The sequence below is a fragment of the Diplotaxodon limnothrissa genome, linkage group LG12, assembly GCF_057381915.1.
Source record: "Diplotaxodon limnothrissa isolate DT_005_m linkage group LG12, D_limnothrissa_male_GT1.1, whole genome shotgun sequence".
Classification (NCBI taxonomy): domain Eukaryota; kingdom Metazoa; phylum Chordata; class Actinopteri; order Cichliformes; family Cichlidae; genus Diplotaxodon; species Diplotaxodon limnothrissa.
Window position 1 is genome coordinate 16340498 of NC_140607.1, and position 24981 is coordinate 16365478.

The following is a 24981-nucleotide window of genomic DNA, read 5'->3' on the forward strand; positions in this document are numbered from 1 at the left end:
CCAGTGATGGTGACGCTGATGTGATGTAGAGAGAGATGAGTGTGAGAGTGAAGCTCTCGATTTACTGGTCGATCTACATTTTCAGACTCACCTATGGCCATGGATGGGTGGACACACACACACACACACACGCACGCACGCACGCACGCACGCACACACACACACACACACACACACACACACGCACACACACACACACACACACACATATATTGCCTTCTTCCTGGTTTGAAGGTCTTCCAAGTTCTCTATAATATTGATATCTGGTTGAAGAAGAGGGTTAAAAGGAGCCACTGAAGGTATAACTACAGTAGTATATTTTGGTCTTGGTGTCCTCCTCCATGTTGGGCTTCTGATTTACACCCACAGTGTTCTGTATATCCCTAAAAGAAGCACCTTCAGTAGGGGGTGTCACGGGCTTAACCCTCATAATGTCCCCCCGATTTCCATAAACCTGTGGTCCTCAGGGGACAAAAATGTCCTCACTTCATTTGAGTGTTTTTTAAAGTATAAAATATAAATTGTCAATCAATTCAGTGTTAGACCTTAGTTTTACTTCAGACTAACACATTACCACAAATTTACCCTTCATTTTACAATTTAGGGGCACCGAACCTTGTTTCTCTGTTTTTCAAGGTTTTATTCATCTGTATTCCAACTCATTACATGACATTTTTCTATATTTTGGCATGGTAGGTACACTAGGGCATGGGTCTTAGTGAAGGCAAACTTTCATGAGAACAAAGGGGTGTCCATATTTGACACAGTTGCAGTTGCAGGCCAAGGGCACATGAAGTAAACAAGTTGTTACAGGTGATTGTTTTCTTTTGGAAACCTGCTGGAATGTTAGGGACAACTTGCGTGCCCTGACTGCAGGCCAGACGGTTTGCCATCGTACACTAGCATGTCCATGCACAGCTCGACCTGGCATCTCATACTGCCCATGTTTTTATCTCATAGTTCCCCGGTTTACTTGGGATGTTCTGTTGGAATGGACAGAGTCCTCTGAAGGGGACGTGGTGCTCATACACAGTCACATCAGTACCTGGATCTTACATCAACAGCAGGAAAAACACCCATTGTCCCATACACCTCAATAATTGCGTCATGAATGATGATCATCTATTGTGTCTTTATCATGAAATGATATCCTTTTTGCGATTCTATGATTAATCTTGTGTCAGTCATGGTAGCATGAAAACTTCCCTACCAGACTCAGGATGTCATAAACTGGCCGTGGCGACTTTACTGGATGCACGGCAGTAAGAATCAACATACCCACATATACCTACGGCTGCATTTGATCCATTTTTCTTCCTCACTTGTTGTCCCTCCTTGTTTGTCATTGCGTTGGCTGTAGAGCAGGTCATCTACTAACTGGATGTTGGTTCAATCTCTGTGTGCTCTAGTCTGGAGTTGTTACCAAGATGTCCTTGGGCAAGTTACTGAACCCCAACTTGGTCTCTGATGCATCCATGGGCATGTGAAAATTAAAAAGCATAATATAAACATAATGTGTATAATGCTTTCAGTACTCCAGTAGAAAAGCCACTGAAAGAGTATGGGACCTGGCATATGTGCTTAGACCATGGTAGATTGTCTTTCTCTGTGACGCACGAGAAAGTCATGCATCGTCTGTCACTGGGAAGGATAGAAGACCAGATCAATGTTTCCTCACATTACTGCAAATATTCTTCTGTCTCAGCTGACTCCTCTTTCTTGCTTGATCTTCATCATAATTGAAATGGAAGATGTGCAGTCCTCTGACACATCTTCTATTTCAGTTTCACATTCTGAAAATTCAAGAAACTTCAAAAAGCCCAGTCACTTTCTTTCCAAGCTCCTCAGACTACCATGTCCTGGATGCCTGAGAACCTACTTGAACATAGTTCAGATTCTTCATCACTTTCCTTCACTTCATAGCCTTCTTCCACTTCTGCAGGTGGGTGATGTGCTTTTTCAGAGAAAGGGTAGCATATGATCTAAATATTGGCAATATTCTCTTTATCTTCTAACCCTGGATCTTCCTGAACATTGATTATTCCTCCTCATTATACTAGAGGACAATATATGCATTGTTCTACTGGTCATTCCTTTCCACAACATGGTAAAGCCTCCAGTGCAATGGAGGCTTGTGAGCATATTATTGTAGGTGTATGTATTATTGTAGGGTCTACCTTACAATATAAAGCACCTTGATGCAACTGTTGTTGTGATTTGGCGCTGTATAAATAAAATTGAATTAAATTGAATGTAGAGCACCTGCCTCCTCATTGTGCTGCCTGTTGTTGTTGTTATGACCATTGCTTGACCCCACACATCAGTGATCCAAGATCAAAGATGTTTGAAAGCAGTATGGTGTGAAAATATGGCCCTTTGCAACACTTTGTACTTGGGGAACGTTTTTGGCCTTGAGGACAACAGGTGTTATAAAATCCAATGAAAACCCCATAAATAAATCAAATTACGTATTAGCATAGTACTGAATAACTTTGATAGCAAAAGATTTCTTTTGCTATCAAAAATGTCCCAAGGACAACACAAGGGTTAGTAAATGTTAAGGCTAATAACTTTTTTTTTTTTTGTCATTAGTACAGGGCTGAACGGACCAAATTGTAGATAAAAAAGGCTGCACTGGACATACATTTCTATGTATTCTATGTGTTGGGCTCTTAATGAGAGTCTCAGTCTCATTAAGCCTGCTGTTTAGTGAAGCTGAATTAATACACCATCTTAGGGAGAAACTGATCACATACATAAGCACTGCTTATGAGACCTAGCTGTCCATGGCTTTTTGGCTATTTCTGAAGAATGTAATCAACAAAAAAATTGACTAAATGAAACCACCATTTAAAAACTAATTAGAATTTTTTCATGATCAGAAGTAATAAACTAAAATGTATTTATTAAAATCCTGATGGCCTTCATTATGAATATTCATATATATATATAAAGGAAAACCTGTAACTGGACACACTGAGCCAAATGTAATCACATTTATATTAACAATAAACGCGTGTTGCTAGATATTGGACTTCCTTCTACCACCTGCCGCTGGATCAGAGACTTTCTCTCAGACCGTGTACAGACAGTCAGAGTGGGGCCTCATCTTTCCTCAGCCCTCAACCTTAACACTGGCTCTCCACAAGGCTGTGTACTAAGTCCCCTGCTGTACACTCTGTACACACATGACTATGTGAGTACCCACCCCGACAACGCAGTCATTAAGTTTGCAGATAATACCACTGTGATGGGGCTCATCTCTGGGGAAGACGAGACGGCATACAGAGCTGAGATTCAGAGGCTGTCGGATTATTGTACAGACAACAACTTGGACCTCAATACCACAAAGACAAAAGAGCTACTAGTCGACTTCAGAAGGAGGAAGTCTGAACTGCAGCCCGTCAGCATCAACAGGGAGTCTGTGGAAAGGGTGTCCAGTTTCAGGTTCCTGGGTGTGCACATGGACACAGACCTCCAATGGAGCGTCTCTATTTTCTGAGAATCCTCAGTAACATGGACCTGACGAGGGAGCTGCTGATCGTCTTCTACCGTTGCTCCATTGAAAGTGTGCTGACTGCATTTGTGTATGGTTCTCCAGCTGCACCATGGCACACAAAAAGGCACTTCAGAGGGTCATTAATGTGGCCCAAAAAACATCCTCTTCGCTCCCTGAAGGACCTGTACAGCACTCGCTGTCTTAAGAGGGCACGCAGCATCCTACAAGACTGCACACACCCAGGACACCGGGTGTTGAAGCTGCTGCCGTCTGGCAGGAGATTCAGGCTGCTGAGGTTGCGGACAAACAGACTCAAGGGCAGCTTTTACAGGGCAATAGCCCTAATCAATGCAATCAGCTGACACCCGATTGGTTACCTTTGTGGACATTTTTTTTTTTGGGGGGGGGGGGGGGGCAATAATAACATCCATCCAGCCATCCATTCACTTTGGCTTATCCGTTTCAGGTTCAGGGGGGTGCTGGAGCCTATCCCAGCTGTCATAGGACGAGAGACGGGGAACACCCTGGACAGGTGCCAGTCGCAATAATAACAATAACAATAATAATAATAATGTACAATAAACATACACTCATTCTTTTATTTATTAAGTCATTCCTTTGTTCATACCTTTCTTGCACTTAAAAAAATCCATTTTAAGTTACTGTGTTGTGTTTAGTTGTGTTTAGTTGTGTTTAGTTGTGCGCAGTGCAGACGTGGGACAGTTTCCAATTTCGTTGTACTGTTGTACTAGGTATGAATGTGCAAGGACAATAAAGAGTTATCTTATCTTATCTTTTGTAGTTCATTCCATCTATCCATCTATCCATTGGTCTTTAACCAGTGACTTGAATACATCTACGAGTTTCGGCTTATTTCAGCTGTTCAACATATGAAATGCAGTAACTGGCAAATAGTGGATGTTTCTCCGTGGTAACCTTGAAATCACAGCACCCCCCCCCCCCCCACCCCTCCTCTCCACATTTAAAATCCCAGTTCACGGTGACCAACAGGAGGCAACAGGTGTCTCAGATTTTCTAAATAAGATTGCTCAGTTTCATACAGGAAATTTTTCTGTTGACCACAGTCTCTCTTTTTTTTCAAAATAAAAGCCCTGGAATAATTTTAGGAATTGAACAGAATTATTTAAACTCTTTCTTTTTCTCTGTAGTAGTTCCCAATTACTTAATGGATATCGTATATACCATATTTTCAATATTTTGTTTTTTGTTTTTTTTTCTCTCCAAACATTCAGCCTTTAATAGCAAGCAACATTCAGGTCCAGCCTCAAAAAGTTGATTCTGTGCATCTGGCGGTAACTTTTTCAGTAGGAGAGACAGTAAAAACATACAAGAGACAATGTCTGGCTGTAGCAACAATTCCACCACAATTTCTACAGAAATTAGTTAACAGTTAATAAACTACCCAAGGTGATCTTTGGTGGAATAAAGATCTTGAGTGGCATCAGTAAACTGCTGTTTATTTCCCCCCTATAGATCACATTCATCCATCCATCCATCCATCCATCCATCCATTCGCTTCCGCTTATCCTTTTCAGGGTCGCGGGGGGCGCTGGAGCCTATCCCAGCTGTCATAGGGCGAAAGGCGGGGTACACCCTGGACAGGTTGCCAGTCTGTCGCAGGGCTAACACATAGGGACAGACAACCATTCACACTCACATTCACTCGCACATTCACACCTAGTGGCAATTTGGATTATCCAATTAACCTATCCCCACAAGCTGCATGTCTTTGGACGGTGGGAGGAAGCCGGAGTACCCGAGAGAACCACGCAAACACGGGGAGAACATGCAAACTCCACACAGAAAGACCCCGGCCTGATGGTGGAATTGAACTCAGGACCTTCTTGCTGTGCGGCAACAGTGCGAACCACCGTTCACATTCATCCAGTTCAGTTTAAATCCACATTTTTCTTTCCTGGTACCAGTTTGAGTTTGAGTACCACTCCTCAAGAAGACGACTGCATGTCCGAACACTCAACGCATAGCCTAGAAAAGTTTGCTCAAATTTTATCTTTAATCGAAATTCATCTAAATTCTGTTAATCCCAAAAATAGATACCGGATCGGCAATTATAATAAAGTTTCCAAAGCTGACTACTGCAAGTATATTATCCAAATCCCCTCTTTGTGAAAGTACAGCAAGTACTCACATCTCCAGTTGCGTATAATCAGAACAGTGAGACAATTTTTTGCACTCAGAGTTGCTGCAAACGTAAATGTTATTTGCATGTCCCAGAAAATTAACCACATATTATCGTCAGTAATGTTGCTCTGGTTGTTGGACTTTTCAAGCACAGAGAAACTGTGGTGGTGGCAGTCAGGCTGTGTGTAGTCATTTCAAGCAACTAGCGCACCCTGGTGCCTCTGATAGCCTTTTTCAATGTCAGCAATTTTCTGAGTGACCCTCAGTGTACGAAAATGATCTTATATCTTGTAACTACTGTATGAGTTTACATAGACTCTGCCTGAAAGACTCCTTCATTCCTGAATGGAAACATCAATGCAAGGCTGGTTTCAGTTTCACTCAGTGTAAGGAGACCCCATCTCTTCTTTCAGCTGCTATCAACCTCCTATTTTGCTGTATGATGAATTAGGGGTATTTGTGGTAAACTGTACTGAGCTACCTTCTTATATTACAGTTAGAGGACATGTGGTGGAAGCAATGAGAAAGGCTTTGATTTTAAACACGAGCAGTCACAGAAACCCAGGGAGAGCATTGCTTCAAGCCTCTGGAGAAAACTGCAGCAGTAATTTACTCATCAAACTGGACACCCTGAAATACCCAAGGTGTTAAACAATTGAAAGTTGACATTGAGATTTTGCCCCTCTCTGCTTTTGAAGTTCAGGTTTCTTGGTTTGTCAGCTTGTTTGTCAAAATATCACCTGAAGCTGAGCACATTTTAAAAGTTCTTCTTACCTTTTCTGAAGAAACAAAAACAACACATTTCTTACTGAAAGAACAAATCCAACAAGTATGACATAAAACAAGGCAAGCAGCAAATCTCCGTGGCATGATGATCACTGACACATCTTGTGTGTAAAACAAGATATATCGCTTATTTTGTTTTGTCTTGTTTACTACACCTTTATTACATCTTTTAATGCCCCACTGTACACATGCTGCACAATGATGGAGTAAAAATCTATGAATATTAACTTTTGCACTGCAGGTAGTCAATAAGGTCTGTGAATGAATTAAACTTCCACACAGGACAGAATAATTCACGTTCATTATTCAAACATCTGACATAAGTGAGTCCCTTTAGGATTAAATAAATTAATGATTCGTTGTGGCTTAAGCTGCGATTTTATTGCGTTACATAAAACTATTTGAATTATTTTCTCTATTGATTAGCTGACTTATTTTACTGGATCTGGAAGATTTTATACCAGACATGCCTAATAAGTAAGTCAGAATGAGTTAACTCCTAATCTGTTAGCTCAAAGCTCAAACATGTTGGCATATTGACTTTTAGAAAGTATACATTCATTTCTGTTGTGCAAATCTGGACCAGAGGAAACTGCGCAGGAGCGCACGTGAGGTGTTCCTTCTGTTGAAGAAAGCCCTTTAAAAACTTAAAAAACTGTCACAGATCAGCGCCCCACTGTGGCTCACTGACTCACGACTTTCCTCTGGACTGTGGGTGTTTTGTTGCCGTTTTATTAATTGTGTTACTTTTCATTTTGCTATATTTTCCTGGTTTCTTTTACTCATGAAAACCATCGAACTAAAAAAAAACTATCAGGTTCTGAACAAATGTTAGTACCACATAAGTCTAAGTAACTAATCTAATAACTTCTCAGGAGCTTTTAGCAATTGTTTAAGAGAAAATATTTTAAGGGTGGTTTTAAAACTGGCGGACACACTTCAAAATGAATTAGCTCTTAACTTGCAAACACAGTCCTCTATTCATCCAGGTAAAGGTCTCATTGAGGATAAAAATACCTTCTGTCAGGGTCCTGACCAGGAAGGCAGAGTTATCTTTGTTTTAACTCGCGGCACACAGCACCCTGATATGGCAAGCCCTGAAGACCATCGAGTTCTCTGTATTTGTGCTTTACAATTGAACATGTTCGTCTGTTAGAACCCCACTTGTTCTATAATATTAAAGGGCCCTCTAAATACTCTCAAAAGCACCCATCCCCGCAAATGCCCTCTAGGCTATATATCTGTGGCAGTGGACAGGCCGTGTCTATCCGTGTTCCTGTGTCTGTGGAAGCACGTCTCAGCCTTCAGTCAAGCATTGCAGGCTGGCGCCGCTGCCTCTCCACTTCCACAACATCAGGTGTAATGTTACTGTTTGTTGTGGCCTGAGAACACTAATAACATGGCTTGAAAACAATGTTGACGGTAAAGCTGGTCAACATCACCCGACATCACTCAACCCCCGAGGACCTGCACGCTGATTAAGCGGCTCAGCTCACAAAGAACGAGGACTGGCGAGACTCTGAATAAGTGCCTCCCATTTTAAAACAGAGTAATTAGGCTGCGATGGTTTCCCTTGATTGGCTATTATAGTTTTCCTATAGCAGCTTAACTTTATCTATCTATCTATCTATCTATCTATCTATCTATCTATCTATCTATCTATATATAAACAAAAACAAAAAAGCGATTGCAGGTATTTAAACTGCTACAAATCATTTGCAGGTATATGTTCTGTCAATCATGTCTCAAACAGAGACGTTTTCAAACATTTCTGGAGAGATCCTAACAATAAAGATATTTTAACTGGGCAAAAAAGACCATGTTGATTGTCATATATAACACAGAAACAGAGAGATACTAGCAAAACAGCTCATTTTTTATTTTATATATAAGCCTTTCGTAAACCACGTTTACTGGAGCCTCATTTCCAGCTTGAACAAAGATATTAGTCATAAAAACCCGCATAGAAACATCGGCAATCACAATATTTTGTGCACAATGAACTAATTAGCGCATACTTTCCGCAACTCCAGGAGTTTTGCGGTAGGCCGCGTGCTTACTGATACATGCGCTCACCAAAAGTCTCATTTCTTAATTAAACTCGGGAATTGCACCTTTGTTTCGCAGGGAGAGAAGGGCGGACATGATGAAAGGTGTCTCTGTAAGGTGAGAAGGAAAGCTGGGGCTTCAGGGTAGTGTGAGCAGGCTGTGGGTGTTGGTCATTTGGTCAAAAAGGGGATGATGTTGACTATCTACCTTGCTCATTAGCTTGGACCATTGAATGATTCAAATCAGGCCCTCACTCACCAGTCAGTTAACACATCTCTCTGGCTTCATCAGCAGCAGCTCGAGCTCATCGAGGATCAAATCTAAGCACTGAAATGGAAGGCATGCATCCCAGTTTGACGACCTCGACACCATTTTCCGTGAAGGATATCTTGAGGATGGAGCACCACCACGACTATGAGCATGATTTTCTAACGGCTGACCAGGTTGTGCCCTTGCATCATCAGCACGTGCACGCTGCGCCCCAGAACAGAGACTTTTATGAATGCCACTCGGAGCCGCGCGCCTCGGAGATACTTGACAAACTCGATACTCACAACCCGGGAGCAGAAGAGGAGATACACGAGCAAGGTGATGTGACACGATGGACAACAAAGTAAGATTCAATTCAGGAGCCGCTGGTTGTGGATTTAGGCAGCTCCACAAAAACACGATACAGGACGCGTTAATGAGACGGGGCCCGAATGAAACAGTTTCATTTTCCCTTTAGATCTTAGTCTGATAACCTAAACAGACCACAAGAATCTCACTGAACCAGTGAGAAATGTTTCCCTAAAGTAATCAGCACCTAAATTAATAAATTAAAAAAAAATTCTGACAATTTTCTGCAAACTGCAGACTTCAAGATCAAAATGTGAGCTAAACAAAAAATTTTAATGTTGTCAATGTTTGCAGTTTTGTAAATTTTGCCTTTAAAATCTCAGAAATAATCAAATTAGTTGTTTGGTTTTTTTTACTACAATTTTCCACTTCATTTAAGCTTTATTCTTAAAAGTGTTGCACATTCCAAACAATTACAAATGATTTGGAAAATTTTAGGCAGTAAACAGGTCATGGTGTCAGAACGTGACTGTGTTTTTGTTTTGTGGTGCAGAGATGAGCGGGTTCGACAGTCCATCTGATTGTGACAAACCCCCCCAGAGGCCCAGCGTGCGCAGGAAGCCCCGGGTCCTCTTCTCCCAGTCTCAAGTGTCCGAACTAGAGAGGCGTTTCAGACAGCAGCGCTACCTGTCCGCCCCGGAGAGAGAGCACCTGGCCCACGTGCTCCAGCTCACTTCCACCCAGGTGAAAATCTGGTTCCAGAACCGCAGGTACAAATGTAAACGTCAGAGGCAGGACAAATCTCTGGAGCTGGCGGGTTATCTGCCTGCACCCAGGAGGGTCGCGGTTCCCGTGCTGGTGCGGGACGGGAAGCTGTGCGGTGCCGGTTCCCATTCAGCGCCTTACAATGTAACACTTGGACATTATAACCCCGCGCTTGGATACGGAAACAGCAGCATGTACGGCTGCAGTTATCACAGCGCGTCACCTTCTGCTGCACAGATGTCCAACAGCAAGCTAAATGATTTAACAGGAAACACCGAGACGCACTTCGGCCACGGGCCGTTTCAGGCCTCTCTACACGGTATAAGAGGCTGGTGATAAAGGGACTAAACGGCTGTATAGCAGGAACCACTGAGACATTTCAGTATCAAATGTATATTGTATAGTTGGTGTGGGGTCGTATTGTAATTTCCCGTTGTTCAAAAAGTTTCTGATGAATCGATTATGAAGAATAAACGCTTTAATATTCAATTATACTTTTCTGTGTCTAAACGCAAATTCTGAATTAGGGCAATCCGGGGTTGGTTGATACACTTTTTGCTCTTGCTGATGTTTGGATTACTTTCAATAATGAGTCATGAATCGAACAAAAACTAATGAAGCATCAACGACACTCTGTGACAACCAGCCCTGTAACGGGGTTGGTTATCAGTGGGTTTCAGTAAAAAATGGTGATTAAAAAAAGCACAACTTTTTATTCTATTTAGATAAATATATCAATGTATCAAAATTTAGAAATGAAATTTTAAACCGTTTTTCCATTTAAGCCATGAATCTGAACCAGTCACAGTTATTATTTATTATAGTTAATATTCTTCATTCTTACAGTGTTTTTATACAAAAACAACTGAGAATAAATGTCATATTTTTTCGAACTCATGTATCACTTTAAAAACGGGTTTTGCAACAGGTAAACTGAGCGAGTCAGCGCAAACACGATAAAAATGAACCACATTATTATCTTTCTGACTCTGAACTGCTCTCCATTATAAGTCTTGGTCATGCTCGATCGCCTAGATAAGGAAGGTTTCCGGGATCTCTCTTCTAAGGTTGCTAGTTTTAATGTGGGAACCCTTTACTGCAATCAGAATCACACGAGTCAAATGCGCACTCCTGGATCGCCTGAGATAATCTGTGTGAGATCAGTTTTGACAACAGCACACGGAAGCCTCATTGGTGCTAAGAACTGATTCCCAGTGTGATTTTTATGTGTAATATCTTTACTTAAAATTACTTGTATTTGTAAACAGACCTCATTGAGCAGGATTTACAAAAGGTCTATATATGCAATTTAAAAATCACCTGTTTTTCAAGCATCTTTATGACTGTGTCTTATTGCACCTATACATTATAACCAATCCGGTCCTTTTTGACCACGTAAAATATGTTTACAGAACTATTGTTATATTTATTGCAATTTCTTCTTCTTGGCGAGATTACTCTTAGAGATTTTTTATGTCAACTTTTTATCTGGATAAATAAAGTTTTTAAAAGTCACTTTGCCAAAAACTGATTGCGGTTTCTACTTTGTGACAGGAATGTTGTTTGTGACTCAAGGTGGCTTGATGTCATTCACTAGTGATACATTCGAGATATATTTCACATATTACATGGCAAAAGTTATTTATAGCAGTTTAAATACGACCAATCACTTTTTGGCAAACACAAAAATTCCAAATATTTTGATTTAGTTACCACAGTAAAAAACGGATTCAAATCAAAGTGATTACTTTTGGCTTTTCTTCATAAGTGTGCATTTTTAAAACGACTAATGTTGCGTGAGCTTTTCATAAAATTCCACAAATTGACCGGTGCAAAACGATCGCGTGAAATACCCACAGTGCCCCATGCGTCCTCTACCTCCATGTAGTCTATAAACATGTGATGACTTCATATAAAGTGAGCTTTAAAAATATCATTACTGTACTATATTGCTTTTCATCAAATTATTCCTTTTTTATTTCTCCGTAGCTTTTGAGTGAAGCTTTTAAAATAAATAAAACAAAGGAGAAGCTTTTTTGAAAATTATATAAATTTGTAAGACTTTGTCACCCAGTTTTCCAGGAGGAGCTCAAAAAACGACAGCATACCTTATTAGGAACCTTTAAGTGTAACTGGTTGTGGCGTTGTCGTTTGCCAGGTTTATCAAAGAGAGCCATCAAACAGCTAATGGATGAAGTGACATCTGACCTCTATCAAAACTCAGCTCCTTATTGCCCCATTCACAAATCCGCTGATAAGGCCGGAGAGCTTGTCCTGTCCCGGGGCTCTGCTTGGTAAACAAACCCGCAGACAGAGTGGCTCTTTAACTTCTTCAAACTTTCAATCAAGCGGGAAACAGTTCCAGTCTGACGTGTCGTGTATCGACGAGCCACAGCCAGGTGAGCGCCAATCAAACTTCAAAACACAGATTTCTGTAAAATAAAATTCAGTTATTTTTTATCATTAAAACGGTCCCTTTATATCTCCACAACAACAAAGCGTGGCATTAATTTAAAATTATAAAACCATAAAATCAAATAAATCAGAGATACACATCAGCGCGACTCGTTTCCCGTCAAAATCACTTGATTGGGGGGAAAATACGTTTGTGTAATTTTTTTATTGGGCGTGAACGCAGAGAATAAACACCTCTCAGAGAAGAGTCACGGGCTGAAGGAGCATCTCTGCACAGATAAGGATGAAGCTGTAGACAGAGAGGAGACCAAGAGAGATCAGATAATGACCCTGTGTGTGTGTGTGTGTGTGTGTGTGTGTGTGTGTGTGTGTGTGTGTGTGTAAGTAAAAGGGTTTTTCAGAAGTTATGTTTATAGTGTATGACTTTAAAATGTAACTTTAAAAATATATATAGATCTTATTCTTATTCTTATTCTTATTCTTATAGATCACGTGTAGCCATAACCTTTGGTGTGAACTATTTCAATTTTAATTTAGAAGCATAAAGAAAAGCCTTAAAATGACGTAACCCGGTGATCTCATGACACAGTAACTGTCTTTCAACTGAAGTAATTGGTTACTGCAATCAGTGAAAAGGTCCTCTGTCACTCATGACAGATAAAGATTTTTTTTAAATGACATTCAGCAACATCTCACTAATGAATAGTCAAATCTGTGTCTTTTCAGGGAGGAAAACTGTGAGCTCATGCGCAGTAGCTCTGCTTTGTTTTGAAAAGGTGGAGAGGGAGTTTTTCTTTTCTCCTCGTCCACATAAAAGGTGCTTGATTACACTGCTTGTGATGAGGGGCAGTTTAAATAGAGAATGACGTGAGTCTGACCATCGCTTGAAGAGACATTATGGTTTCCAAAATCCACAAAGGGTTTAAGTCATGCTGTGGTTAGAAAGAAAGACGCGTCCCTGACTATGTCAGAGACTTCAAATGTCAGTGTGATGATGAAATGATGAACTGTTGTATATGATTGTGCAGGAGCTCATCCACATTGCAACAACTCGCCTAAACAAAATAAGAAACTGTTGATTTTTGTAGCTGAGCTGGTTGTAGACGAAATAACAGTCCATGGTACATAATCCCTTTCTTTTAAAGTAGCTGTGAGATTGGCTTTAAAGCTCCCTCTGGTGGAAAACACTAGAATTGCATTTACAAAACTATCTCACACAGACCAAAGATAAGTTACTTTAATTTTCCCCTCACTGAATTTGGAGAAGAAAAAAATGGTTCACAGTTACTAAATTCAGAGTAATTGTTTCTTTATCATTTAGTTTTTGTACAAACTTTAAACTGACCTGTTTCCTCTGATGACATATTGGTTATGTCGCACACTTTACAAAGATGATTCTTGTGCAACAGCCAGGCTTAGGGATACTGTATAAAACAACTCTGATGCTGAGAAGATAAGAAGACAGAATGCTGACAAATCTGCTGCTGCGACAAGTCCTCGCAGTCACCCTCTCAGACAATGAAACAGCAGGAAAATAACAGAAGGTTGATGGCACGTTTGGTGGCTCAAAGAAAACATCGTCACCACTGCACCGGGGAGGACAAATGCCTTTCCAGGCTGAAAGGTCAGCAGCTCTCTTATGCTACCTCTGATGCACATCTAGATAACTATGCCACGACTGTCTAGGACAGAGTGATTGTAGAGGAAATGCCATTGTTTGGAGCAATCATGCCGATTGTCACAGAATAAGGGTGGTGGATGACTGCACAGAGTCTTAAAAGAACCACTTCAGTCGTAGGACTTCCCCTCCTCACACAGCCCAGGTGCTCGCTGTCATTGCTGACCTTGTTTTTGCTTATGTCATCAGACAGGTACGTGAGTTTTGTTATTCTGCAAAACATCCTTTTAACCACAATCAAACGTTTTTTAGATAGTGAAATAAAAGTGACATATGCCTCAAATAAATGCAATGTATGCATTTCTAGTAGAAAGTCATTTTGCACACAGCTGTGGTTTTGCTTGATTCCACGTTCAGTACAGTATGATCCAAAAATAAACGTAAGGAGTTTTATGGGGTAACAAACAATGTCTAGACAAAAGTGGGATTTTCTGTGCTTACAGTTCAACATACTTTAACAGGCAGACAGTCGCATGCAAAGATTTCACGGTGAGACATATCAAGCATTTAATCTTAATACGCTGTTGACAAGACAGCAGGTAATGCAAACGAGGAACCTTAAGAGATTACACACAGATAGCTTTCATAAATGATTATCCACAACACAGGAAAGAACACGGCAGACATGACTTAGTCTGGGGATAATATATATATATATATATATATATATATATATATATATATATATATATATATATATATATATATATATATATATATATATATATATATATATATATATATATATATATATATATATATATATATATATATATATATCATATAATGCTGGATATTGATACATAGTGTATAATGCATACAAGGATGCAGTTTAAGTGCTGCTGATAATAGTAGCAGTCATCAGTGTGATGTAAGTGTGTATTTGGTGAAGAGAGGCTGGTGGCGTCAGTGCCATCAGGGGCCACGGAGAGGGCTGTGTCTGTCATACCAACATTCACGCATTTCCAAAGGAAGCATGAAATCCCAGAGCAACTCCGACAACGCCTGTAAACATCTTAGTAGATGGAGAAAGGTCAGACCGGACCGCAGAGAACAACAAATAAACAGCCGTCAAACAATGAGCGTGTCCATTCAGGAGCCGGCCTAAATGTGTCCAAGTCATTAGTGCTTCAGGAGGCATGACCACCCACTCTGACCCCAGCCACCGGCCCCACCCACCCCCGCTACTGGTACATTTGTCTCACTGAAGCCGCTGTGTTACAATACTGAGCTGATGGAGGGCTCAAATTCGAGACTTTTTAGTGTGTCTGGAGCAGGTAGCTCCGTCCCTCCTTGTGGACTCAAACTTCCTCCACAGAAAGACTAAACACACTTTGTGAACATGCACTGCTTGCTTTTCTGATACTAGTTTATTAGCTAATTTTGGATGTCACTCAGTTCTCTCTGTTAGGAATAGATCATAGCTAAAAAAGTACATTGCCAACATGCACCCATTATATTTTCTTGTACAGAAATGAGTTTCTAATCATTTTGTTTGAGTTTAGATCACATATTCGACACCTTTCTGCACATGTGTATAAGTAGAACCACATCAGACTGTTTTTCATTTAAACATAAAAGCATGCATAAGGACAGCTATAAATATATAAATTCATCTTTTTACAATCAGTCTAAAGTTTTAAAATCTTTCTCTATACAGATCACTTCTAAAATAAAAAAAAAAGGATCAGTACTTCCTTTTGAATGTTTCAGTATTTTTATGGACTTGATACATTGCAGCAGAGCTGGAAACTTGAATGAAAGTTAGTGAAAGTAGAAGTAAACTTTAGCCGTCCCGACTCCTTAACGCGTCAGTGCAATCTGAGCCCGCCCCTGCTGTTGTATAAATTCAGACTGTGTAAGTGTGTGAGGACTCACAGTGCTTCAGCCACTTCTCCCACTGCGCCTCTGATGCACCGAGAGTCCTCGGATTTTTTTTTATTACTGGCTGGAAATGTCTGACTCGGCCAAACCTCTGACTTCCTTCCTCATCGAGGACATCCTCTCCAACAAAGACAGTGCGCGATTCAATGATAAATGCTGCTCGCAGAAGGAGGAAAGATGTTCGCAGTGGAATGAAGAATCAGGAAAGTTTTCACCACAGCTCTGTCTTCAGGAAACAGCCTTTGGATTACAGACAGGTGAGCGTCTGCAGGCTTTCAACAGCAGGTTTACTGCGCTTAGATAAAGTGACCAAATCAGTTTGATGTGTGTTGTTTACTATGAAGAATGTGCAGAATGGTGCAGTGTAACAACAAAAGACTTGCTTTAAAATTTTATTTGTAATGGCAGCTGTTTATCTTACAATGATCACAAACCAGTTCACAAAGCCTGCTGTAAACCAGTTTACCTGTTTAATGACTGGATCTCATCTGTGCTTCACAGAATCTCTGAACACATCATGCCCCAGCTCCTCAGAGTCAACTTTGCCCTCCCCCGGAAAGCAGAAGCGCTCCAGAGCTGCGTTTACACACCTCCAAGTGCTCGAACTGGAGAAGAAATTTAATCACCAGAAATACCTGTCGGCCCCAGAGAGAGCTCAGCTGGCCAGAACCTTAAGACTAACTGAGACCCAGGTGAAAATCTGGTTTCAGAACAGGAGGTACAAAACGAAGCGGAAGCAGCAGACATCAGAGTTTTGTAAGGATTTGTACAATGCAGAAGGACTGGGTCTGAAAGAGGATTTGGTCAGATCATCACTGATTACTTCCTTCTACAAAGCCTACCAATACAGACCCTACCTGTGGGACTACAGTGGCCCCTGGGGCCCAGTGTTATGGTGAAAATAAATGTATAACCCTAAAGTTTATCATCTACAAGCTTCTAAAATCTATGTTTACTGTCACAACTGATTCTTTGTCAGATTTGGAACATGGTGTTTGCTCATGTGTTGACTTTATCCATCTTGTGGAGTGATTTCGCTCATGAAAATGTGCTATCATACAAATCTTGCTGTATGGATATGACATGGATTTGCACAGCCAACTTGTGACATTGCTGATTAATAAATTATTAATAAATTAATGCTTATACATTTAACCTTTGTTAAGAGTGCTTTAAAATTTCGAGCATTTGAATGAAGTTAAACTGTGATAAAATTGCAGTTGGTGTCAATGAAGGCGAAAGAATGAGACCCGATTTCTTCAAGGAGCTGATGCCCTGATTGCAGGAAGATAAACTGCTCTTTCTAGAGACAGCACCACACGGAAAACGAGAGGAAACGAAACAGTAAGAGAGTCAGCTGACATCAGCTGACATCACGCATTCCAGATGCTTAAACATGCTGACATAAATACAAATATGAAGGCTGGCCAAGAGGCATCTTTGTTTAAATCAGAGATAAACGGAGCTCCATAAGGCATCGAGTTCAATCAGCAGTTGTCAGCTTTGCTTTCTTGAAAGTGGGGCATGAGGAGGTAAAGCTGTCATGTGGCTCACCTCCTGCATGCCATGGTGATTGTGAGTATACCTGGCAGTTGGTAGATAAAAAAGTAACAGAACGTGTTTCTTAAGGTATGTTCTGTATGATGTATAACAATAAGTGAGGATAACACACAAAATGTGATGTAGACTTTAGATCTGGGCACATTTTGTGACCCCTTTTTGGAAGCTTTGGTGTAATCATAGCCCTGTACACTCATGCATGTAACACATACTACAAATCAACATATTTTTCTAAGCACCTGGATTGTACAAATAAAAATTTTAAGAAGTCTGGCAGCACGATTTTTCAAACTGACTGACGTCTTGTTAGTTTATAAAGTGAGACTTACACTCACACCAGCTGCACTGCGGCTATGAAGCATTTCGGTGGCAGAGTGTTCTGCAGGTGTGTTATCACCTGGACTTCTCATGAGCTCTTTTTTCCCTCTCAGTAAATGAGGTCAAAGTTTCCTTTATGAATGTTCTTCATATCATTTCCTTCCCACTGAGTAATGCTGTGCTTCACTTACATATCCCCCAAACCCTAAAGAGTTTTTAATCAAGCATCTAAACAACAACTGCTATGTTCTGGCTTGCAAATTTACAACCACGAAATCCCAATGCTTGATAACCTCAAGTTCACCAAACACCAAGTTTAAACATGCTGTGCACATACAAAAAACAAAGACAAAATTCGGAAACAGGTCTAACGTTGCAGCGAGACTTACACCGCACTATCCCAGTCAGCTGAGAGTGATTGTGGACTGACCCAAACAGAACCAAACTTGATAATGAATTAGTCCATGGCTACAAAAAACAAACAAAGACAATGAATTTACTGCATATGAGCTTCTGTGGCTGACCCATGTGGAGATAGATGGTATCTCAGTCCTTTGATTGGTTGAAAAGCAAATGTGACAATCTCCCGTGGGGTCCAGAACCAGACAGCTCAGTGAACAATGTAAAAATTATGATGACAAACTAAGTAAAATCCTATGAGGGAGTTTTACTTATTAGGGAAGTGAACAAATCAACAGCTTGTTGATGACACTGTACTGAGTTTTATTTAAGGAACACTTGGAGATGTTTTTAATATTGTTAGTAACTGATAAAAAAAACTGTGGCATGTGGGTGTGGACCTTTTTTCTCTTTCTAAAGTTGCTAATAGTAATGTGTTTTTTTAGTCTGTAATATTCAAAACTTCAGAGATTTTTTATCATCTGTGCAACTGATTTCACTTCTGCTCCTCTTTATACTGTGTTTCAGTGTTGGGAAAGAATGACCAACTCAAAAGCAATTATAGAATATAATAGCCACTTTAATGTTGAATTCAATTTTAAAGATTTAACTCACCATCGGGGAGATTTTACGTCATAGTAAATGCATCTAAATCTATACTGACTTCCTTACACTGGTTTGGTTACCCCTGGATCCAGGCTTAAAAGCAGAGGTGATGGAGTCTTTTCAGTGGTGCCCAGTCCCTCAATTATTTTAAAAACCCTTAAAAATCCTGTTTGAGTCTAGTTGAGCATCCTATCCTGGCTTTGATTACGCAAACACACTCTTTCTTGCACAATTAGATATTTGTTGTGTACTTATTGTTGATTTAGCGACTGTTATCTATTGTGTATATTTTGTATAACGTGTACAGCCCCTTGCAGCCGAGGCTGTTTTTGACTTGTCTTATTTATACAAAAGCTGAGGAACAGCGCTGAAAACTAAGAAGCAACTATAGCTTCCTTCAGGATGGCATGCTGGTCTGACTCGGGACGGTGCTGATAAGATGACACAAAGGATTTAGGGCTTTACATATTTAAGAAGGGCATGTTTGTAGTAACATAACTGAAGTGTGAGCACAGGTCTGATGGAGGTGATAGGATATTTCAGCTCTTTCACACTGCTAATCTGTCTGACTTTGTGCAGCGCATGCCCTTATGCAAACCCCACAGGGCAACAAATGCTAAAAACACAACTGCGGGCATTTTTTTTTTTTGCCCACTTCTGTGTTTTAATTGTCGATCATTCTTCTAAATGAAAGCCTCGCTCGTCGGTCATGAGGTTAAACCTGTACGGGGAGTTATAAGGTATTAGAATGTCAGCTTAGGAAAAAGCACACAGTTTCTCATGCCGGTATAGAAGCTGGAGAAATGAAATCATTCCTCAATCTTGATGTCTAAATATTTCCTCAAACTAAAGTGACTCCTTATCAGCGATGCCAGCGGCCGTGCTGTTCACTATTCATAGGCCCTCAGAGTAAACAGGTAATTAGACATGAAGAGGGGCAGATAGCATCTGTTTTGACGGCATTTGAAACTCTGACTGTATCTCTCAGCAACTCTCTGTGTCTTTCAGCGGCTCTCAGTGTATATGTTCATGCTCATCAGATAAGGGAGCCTGTTGAAGGGTGTAGGGTTGGGAGAGCCATTATTATACTTGCCATTGTGATACCTGCACTTCCGCAGGCTTGAAGAGACATGGTACATTGATTCACAAACACACAAGGCTTTAAAAAACAACTATATCATCTTGTGTTTTTCTTTCTCTTTTGTTCTTCAGGTTTGGTAAGTGCCTGTCTGCAGCCTACCTGGATTAACTGGATTTGGCAAGCACATGATGAAAACAGAGAGTAGTTGAAAACATCACTCTCTTATCTGTTTTTCCTCTATTCGAGCTGTTTTTGTTGTTGGGTTTTTTGGGGAATAAACAGGTATAAGGCAATAACTTTATCTTTCAGAGGTCTGATTGCAATACGCATTAAAAAGCACGGTCGCAGAGCCTTTCTCTTCACGGTGGCCAATGATGCTTTGAAAAACAAGCAGATCTTCTTAACAGATGGGGAGAAAACCAACCCTGACCACAAAGACAGCCTTTGTCAGTGCTCCAATATGCCGTGACTGTCTTACAAATTTGTTGGACTTGATAAGGACGTTTAAAACAGCCCTGATCTTCTCATGGGAACACTCATAAACTTCCTTGAATAGTGTAACTGGATCCCTCATGTTACGGACCCTGTAGAACAGCTGCCTTTCTTTCCTCATCAGCAGATACATAACAGCATCCAACTTATCCGATGGCTGACATCGATTGTGCCTAAGTACGTGTCGTGTGTGACAGAGAGAAAGGATGTGGGAGGAGATAGGCATGCTGAGGGAGAAGAGACTCCCCCCCCCCCCCCCCCCCCCCCCCCCCCCCAGTGTACTTTGAGATAAAGATATAAAGTAGTGAGACAGTTTACGGCAGATTAAGGTGATTAGAGAAAACTATAATGAGGACAGAAGACGTGGGTGAGGGGGACTTTCATTGTGTTGTTCAGATAAACAACCTGTATGTGGAGAAGGGCGAAAACTAAACACTTCAGGGTTACAGCAGAAGTGTACGTGTCCTGCAGCACGCTGGTTTGGAAGAAAGCTCCGCGCTGCCTGCATCTCAAAAAAATCTGATTTATTTTTTTGTCAGCAAACAGGGAATCATGGGCAGGACACACATCTGAAATATCATATTCACCTTTGCACCAATGCTGGAAATAAAATAATAGAATTACCAAGAAGATTAGTGGAACCAACATGAGGTCAATGAAAAGAAATTAAGTACACTGATGCTCAAATGTTTGGGGTCACTACAAATTCCCTGTTTTCATTTAAAAATAATAAAAACACTCAGTCAATCATCGGTGTTCTTAATGACAGTCGGTGATTAAGGCCAATAAAACAATCAAAAACAATCGCTCCCCTTGTCCAGTGGCACACTGAGTTACTTAATGGAAGTTTCCACTGATGCTAGCGTGACTTAAATTTGTTTTGCTGATTAAAGAAGCCACTACAGGAGTGTCTGGTCCATCAGCCTTTGTGGACATCAAAACAGATACAATCATCATAATTAATACTGATCCAAGTTCAACATTGAAAGTATACCAGTCACATAGTTGCAATATGGAAACAACATCACACAATGCACTAAACCCTGACTCTAACCCCATAACCCTGGGAATTCTCGGACACAAAAAAGGACAACACTGAAAATAAAAGACATTCATTCTTACCTAGGGACTGACCTCAATTTGGAAAAGGATGCGGGGTTGATGCCCCGTGCACTTCCTGTTCCTCCTTCGGGTGCGACGGGCTCTATCTCCTCAATCTAACCCCATAACCCTAACTGTACCCTAGTAACCTTAAACCTAGCCACGGTTACATCCTAACCCCCGACTCTAAACCTCATGGTACCTGCCACCTTTTTTGGATTTTTTTCCTGAGTTTCCTAAAATGTTTTTGTGCTATTATGTAAATAGCACAAATTGGCTCTAACCACAGCAGAAGGGGGAGGCCACAGAGAGCAACTGTACATCAAAGCCTTTAGTTTGAGAAGCAGGCATTTCAGGTTGACCGTGTAGGTTCTCAGTTATCAGGTCATGGTAGTCTTAGAAGGTTAAAAAGAAGTGGACTGGACTTATTTAAGTTTTTTGAAGACATTTCATCTGTCATCAGAGAGACTTCCAGTGGCCTTCTTTTTCAAGCTCTTAGAGCGTTACAGGTCCTTATATAAACAGCTTGGTAAAATGGTTTCTGTAAACTCAGATTGTGTTTGTGAACTTAGTGCACACTATTGTATGAAATCTTAATTCTTGTGTAGAAAACAATAATGTGAGAAGTATTTGCCCCACTCCTTCCTGATTACTTTTTCTTTTGCACGTTTGTCACACTTGAATGGTTCAGATCCATCCTTTAATTTTCAACACAGAGAGATACTATTCACATTCACACCTATGGGCAATTTATAATAATGAATTTACCTAACCCCACTAAGTGCATGTCTTTGGACTGTGGGAGGAATGTGGAGTGCTTGGGGTGAACCCACACAGACGGGGGAAGAATGCAAAGTCCACATAGAAAGGATCGAAGCAGCAAAGCAGCCACAGTCACACTATCACCACCGTGTTTGACTGTTGGTATGATGTTGTTTTTATGAAATGCTGTCAGCATTAAACCAGATGTAGCAGAACTCATACTTAATTTTTTCTTGTCAGTTCACAGAATATTTTCCCAGATGTCTTGGGGATTGTCAAGATGTTTTTTGGTAAATGTGAGACGAGCCTTTGTGTTCTTTTGGGACAGCAGTGGTTTTCATCATGGTACCCATGGATGAGTACCATGCTCGGTCTCTCTCTTATTGTTCAATCATGAACTCTGACGTTAACTGAGACGTGAAGAATGTGATTCTTTAATGTTGCTCTGGGTACTTTTGTGACCTCCTGGATGAGGTGTTGATGTGCTCTTGGAGTAATTTTGGTTCACTGCTTTTTCAAGCTTTCTCCATTTCTGTATAATGGCTCTCACTGTGGTTCACTGCAGAAACTAGAAATAGTTTTATAATCCTTTCCAGACTGATAGATGTCAAATTTGTTTCTCAGCTGTGTCATAATGTGTTGCTTTTTGAGGTCTTTTAGCCTGCTTTACTTTGTCAGACAGCTTTTATTTAAGTGTTTTCTTGGTTAAGCATGTCTGCCATTAATCAGGCCTGTGTGTGGCAAGTGAACTTAGCTTTTCAAAAAATAGTGACTTTTTCGCAAAGAGTCAGGTAGGTTTGCATATTTTTTTCCCCCTTAATAAATAAAAAAGTATATAAAAACTGCATTTTGTATTTACTTGGGTTATCTTTGTCTAATATTAAAATTTGTTTGATTTGAAATATGTAAGAGAGGGAAACAAAGAGAGAGGGAGTAGGCTTTCACAGCATTGCGTTTTCACTGTTCAATTTTTAAGAACAGGACTACTTTAAGTTTTTGGGACTGATTTTTTAGTCATTTAACTGACCAAACTGATGCCACAGCAAATCTTACCAGTTCTAAAATATGAAGGACATTTGTAAAGCCTCTGCTCTAGACCATTTTTAAAGCACTGTTGATATACAGTTAGATCAGGAAGTACTCTACAAGGACAATTAAAAAAACAAAAATGTTGCCTTTGTAAACCAGTGTAGGGACTTAAGATCAAATAATCAGTGTAAAATTTCAGCTTTAATTCAACAAAAGTAAAGGCTCAAAAGTAATGTAATTTAAATGTAAGCATATGACTTTTTTGTTTAAATATTATTATTTGGATGACAATCTTTTGCAGTAACTGCCTGAAAACTAGATCCCGTGTTTCCTGTGTGAGCTGTCAGCCCCTTACTGCTATTTTAATGCTCTACAATAATAATAATAATAATAAGTAATCTTCCTTGTAACTATTAAATAAGAGATACCAACACTTTGACAGCAAGTCAACATCACTGATTGGCGTGCCTGTTATGTCAACCTTTATGTAACAGCGCCCTCTACCGAAACTGTATTACTCTTACAAGTTAAAGGGCTGGTTCACACAAACAGTAGTAAAAAGGTTTTTCGCCGTGTTTGCTTTTCAAATAGAACTATGATATATCAGGACTGTAAAATATGCTACTTTAAATCAAACTCCACTATAAAACCTTTTGCTGTTGTTCTATGAAACAGAACAAACATCTTCCCCAATCTGCAACACTCATTCCCAACACAAATACTCCAGAAAAATCAAACACAAAAGGGCACCATTTCTCACTTACATGTTTATTTCAGCTCCAGTGTTGCATACTGTAGCAGCATTATCACAATCATTTTGTATTTGCAGGGTCAAACTTTCAAGCATTCCTGTCACTGGAGATGACACTCACTTTTGCGTGTAAAGATCATAAAAATATTTACATTATTCAAATTCCCACATAGAACATCAGCTTTTCTGTTTCAAAATACTTTTGACACTACTTTTATATCTCAGTTATTAACAGATACCTCAAAATCTGAGATTTTCCTCAGCGGATCCAACTAAAAAAAATAATAATAAAATAAAAAAAAGACACAATGTGTGCAACAGACTGAAACATCAATCTACTTTTATATTGAAACATGTTATCCATCCATGTGAAAACAATTCAATATGAATAGTTTATGTAGTCTATTCCAAGTCAACCATATCACTATGTAAAAAATTAGGTTGCACTGTAGTTTTTCAAGATTAATTCAAACTTTTTTTATGACATTCAAAAGAACAACAACAAAAAATAAAAGTCCAATGGCGTTTGCTCAGAACATCACTGAGCTCCAAACTTGAAGATGTGACTGTAAATCTTAACACTACTGAGTGAAAACTACATCGCAAAAAGTGGAATAAAAATCCACCGCAGGCAGGCACGCAACATCGTGCAGATTAAAAGTAGAATGCATAGGTTGTCTTTGGTTTAGTATCATTTACCCGACTGTACAAATGTGAGGAATCGGTGGCTGAAGGGGCTGCGAGATCAACGAGAATGCGTCAAACTTTTCCAGAGTAAGAAAAATATCCTCCTTAATTCAAAATAAATACATCTGACTGCTTTCTGGATAACATCAAGGTCTGGCAAAATGACAATAGGCTGAAAAGAGCAGAGAGCACACAGGAAACGTGTAACTACAACAGGATGAGTGAAAATAAAAGAAATAACAATGCCTGCTTACCCTTACTGATGCGATCAAGTTTTTACTGACCTCATGGTAACAAAGTGTACGTCTGACGTCAAGTCATCACGTTGCACTTTGCATCACAGGGGGTGTGCGTGTTCGGCTAAAGCCGAAGATAAAAATAAAAAAGCATTTTACATA

General features: G+C 40.1%; 2 protein-coding genes across 2 annotated transcripts; both read left to right on the top strand.

Moving 5' to 3' along the window:
- Positions 1-8838: 8838 nt before the first annotated feature.
- Positions 8839-10156, top strand: nkx2.7 (NK2 transcription factor related 7). Its single transcript, XM_085368104.1, has 2 exons — positions 8839-9085; positions 9609-10156. Exons 1-2 carry the CDS (start codon positions 8839-8841, stop codon positions 10154-10156), a joined length of 795 nt encoding a protein of 264 aa, XP_085224230.1.
- Positions 10157-15867: 5711 nt separating this feature from the next.
- nkx3-1 (NK3 homeobox 1) lies at positions 15868-16696 on the top strand. The gene is made up of 2 exons (XM_085368105.1): positions 15868-16054; positions 16299-16696. Exons 1-2 carry the CDS (start codon positions 15868-15870, stop codon positions 16694-16696), a joined length of 585 nt encoding a protein of 194 aa, XP_085224231.1.
- Positions 16697-24981: the final 8285 nt, after the last annotated feature.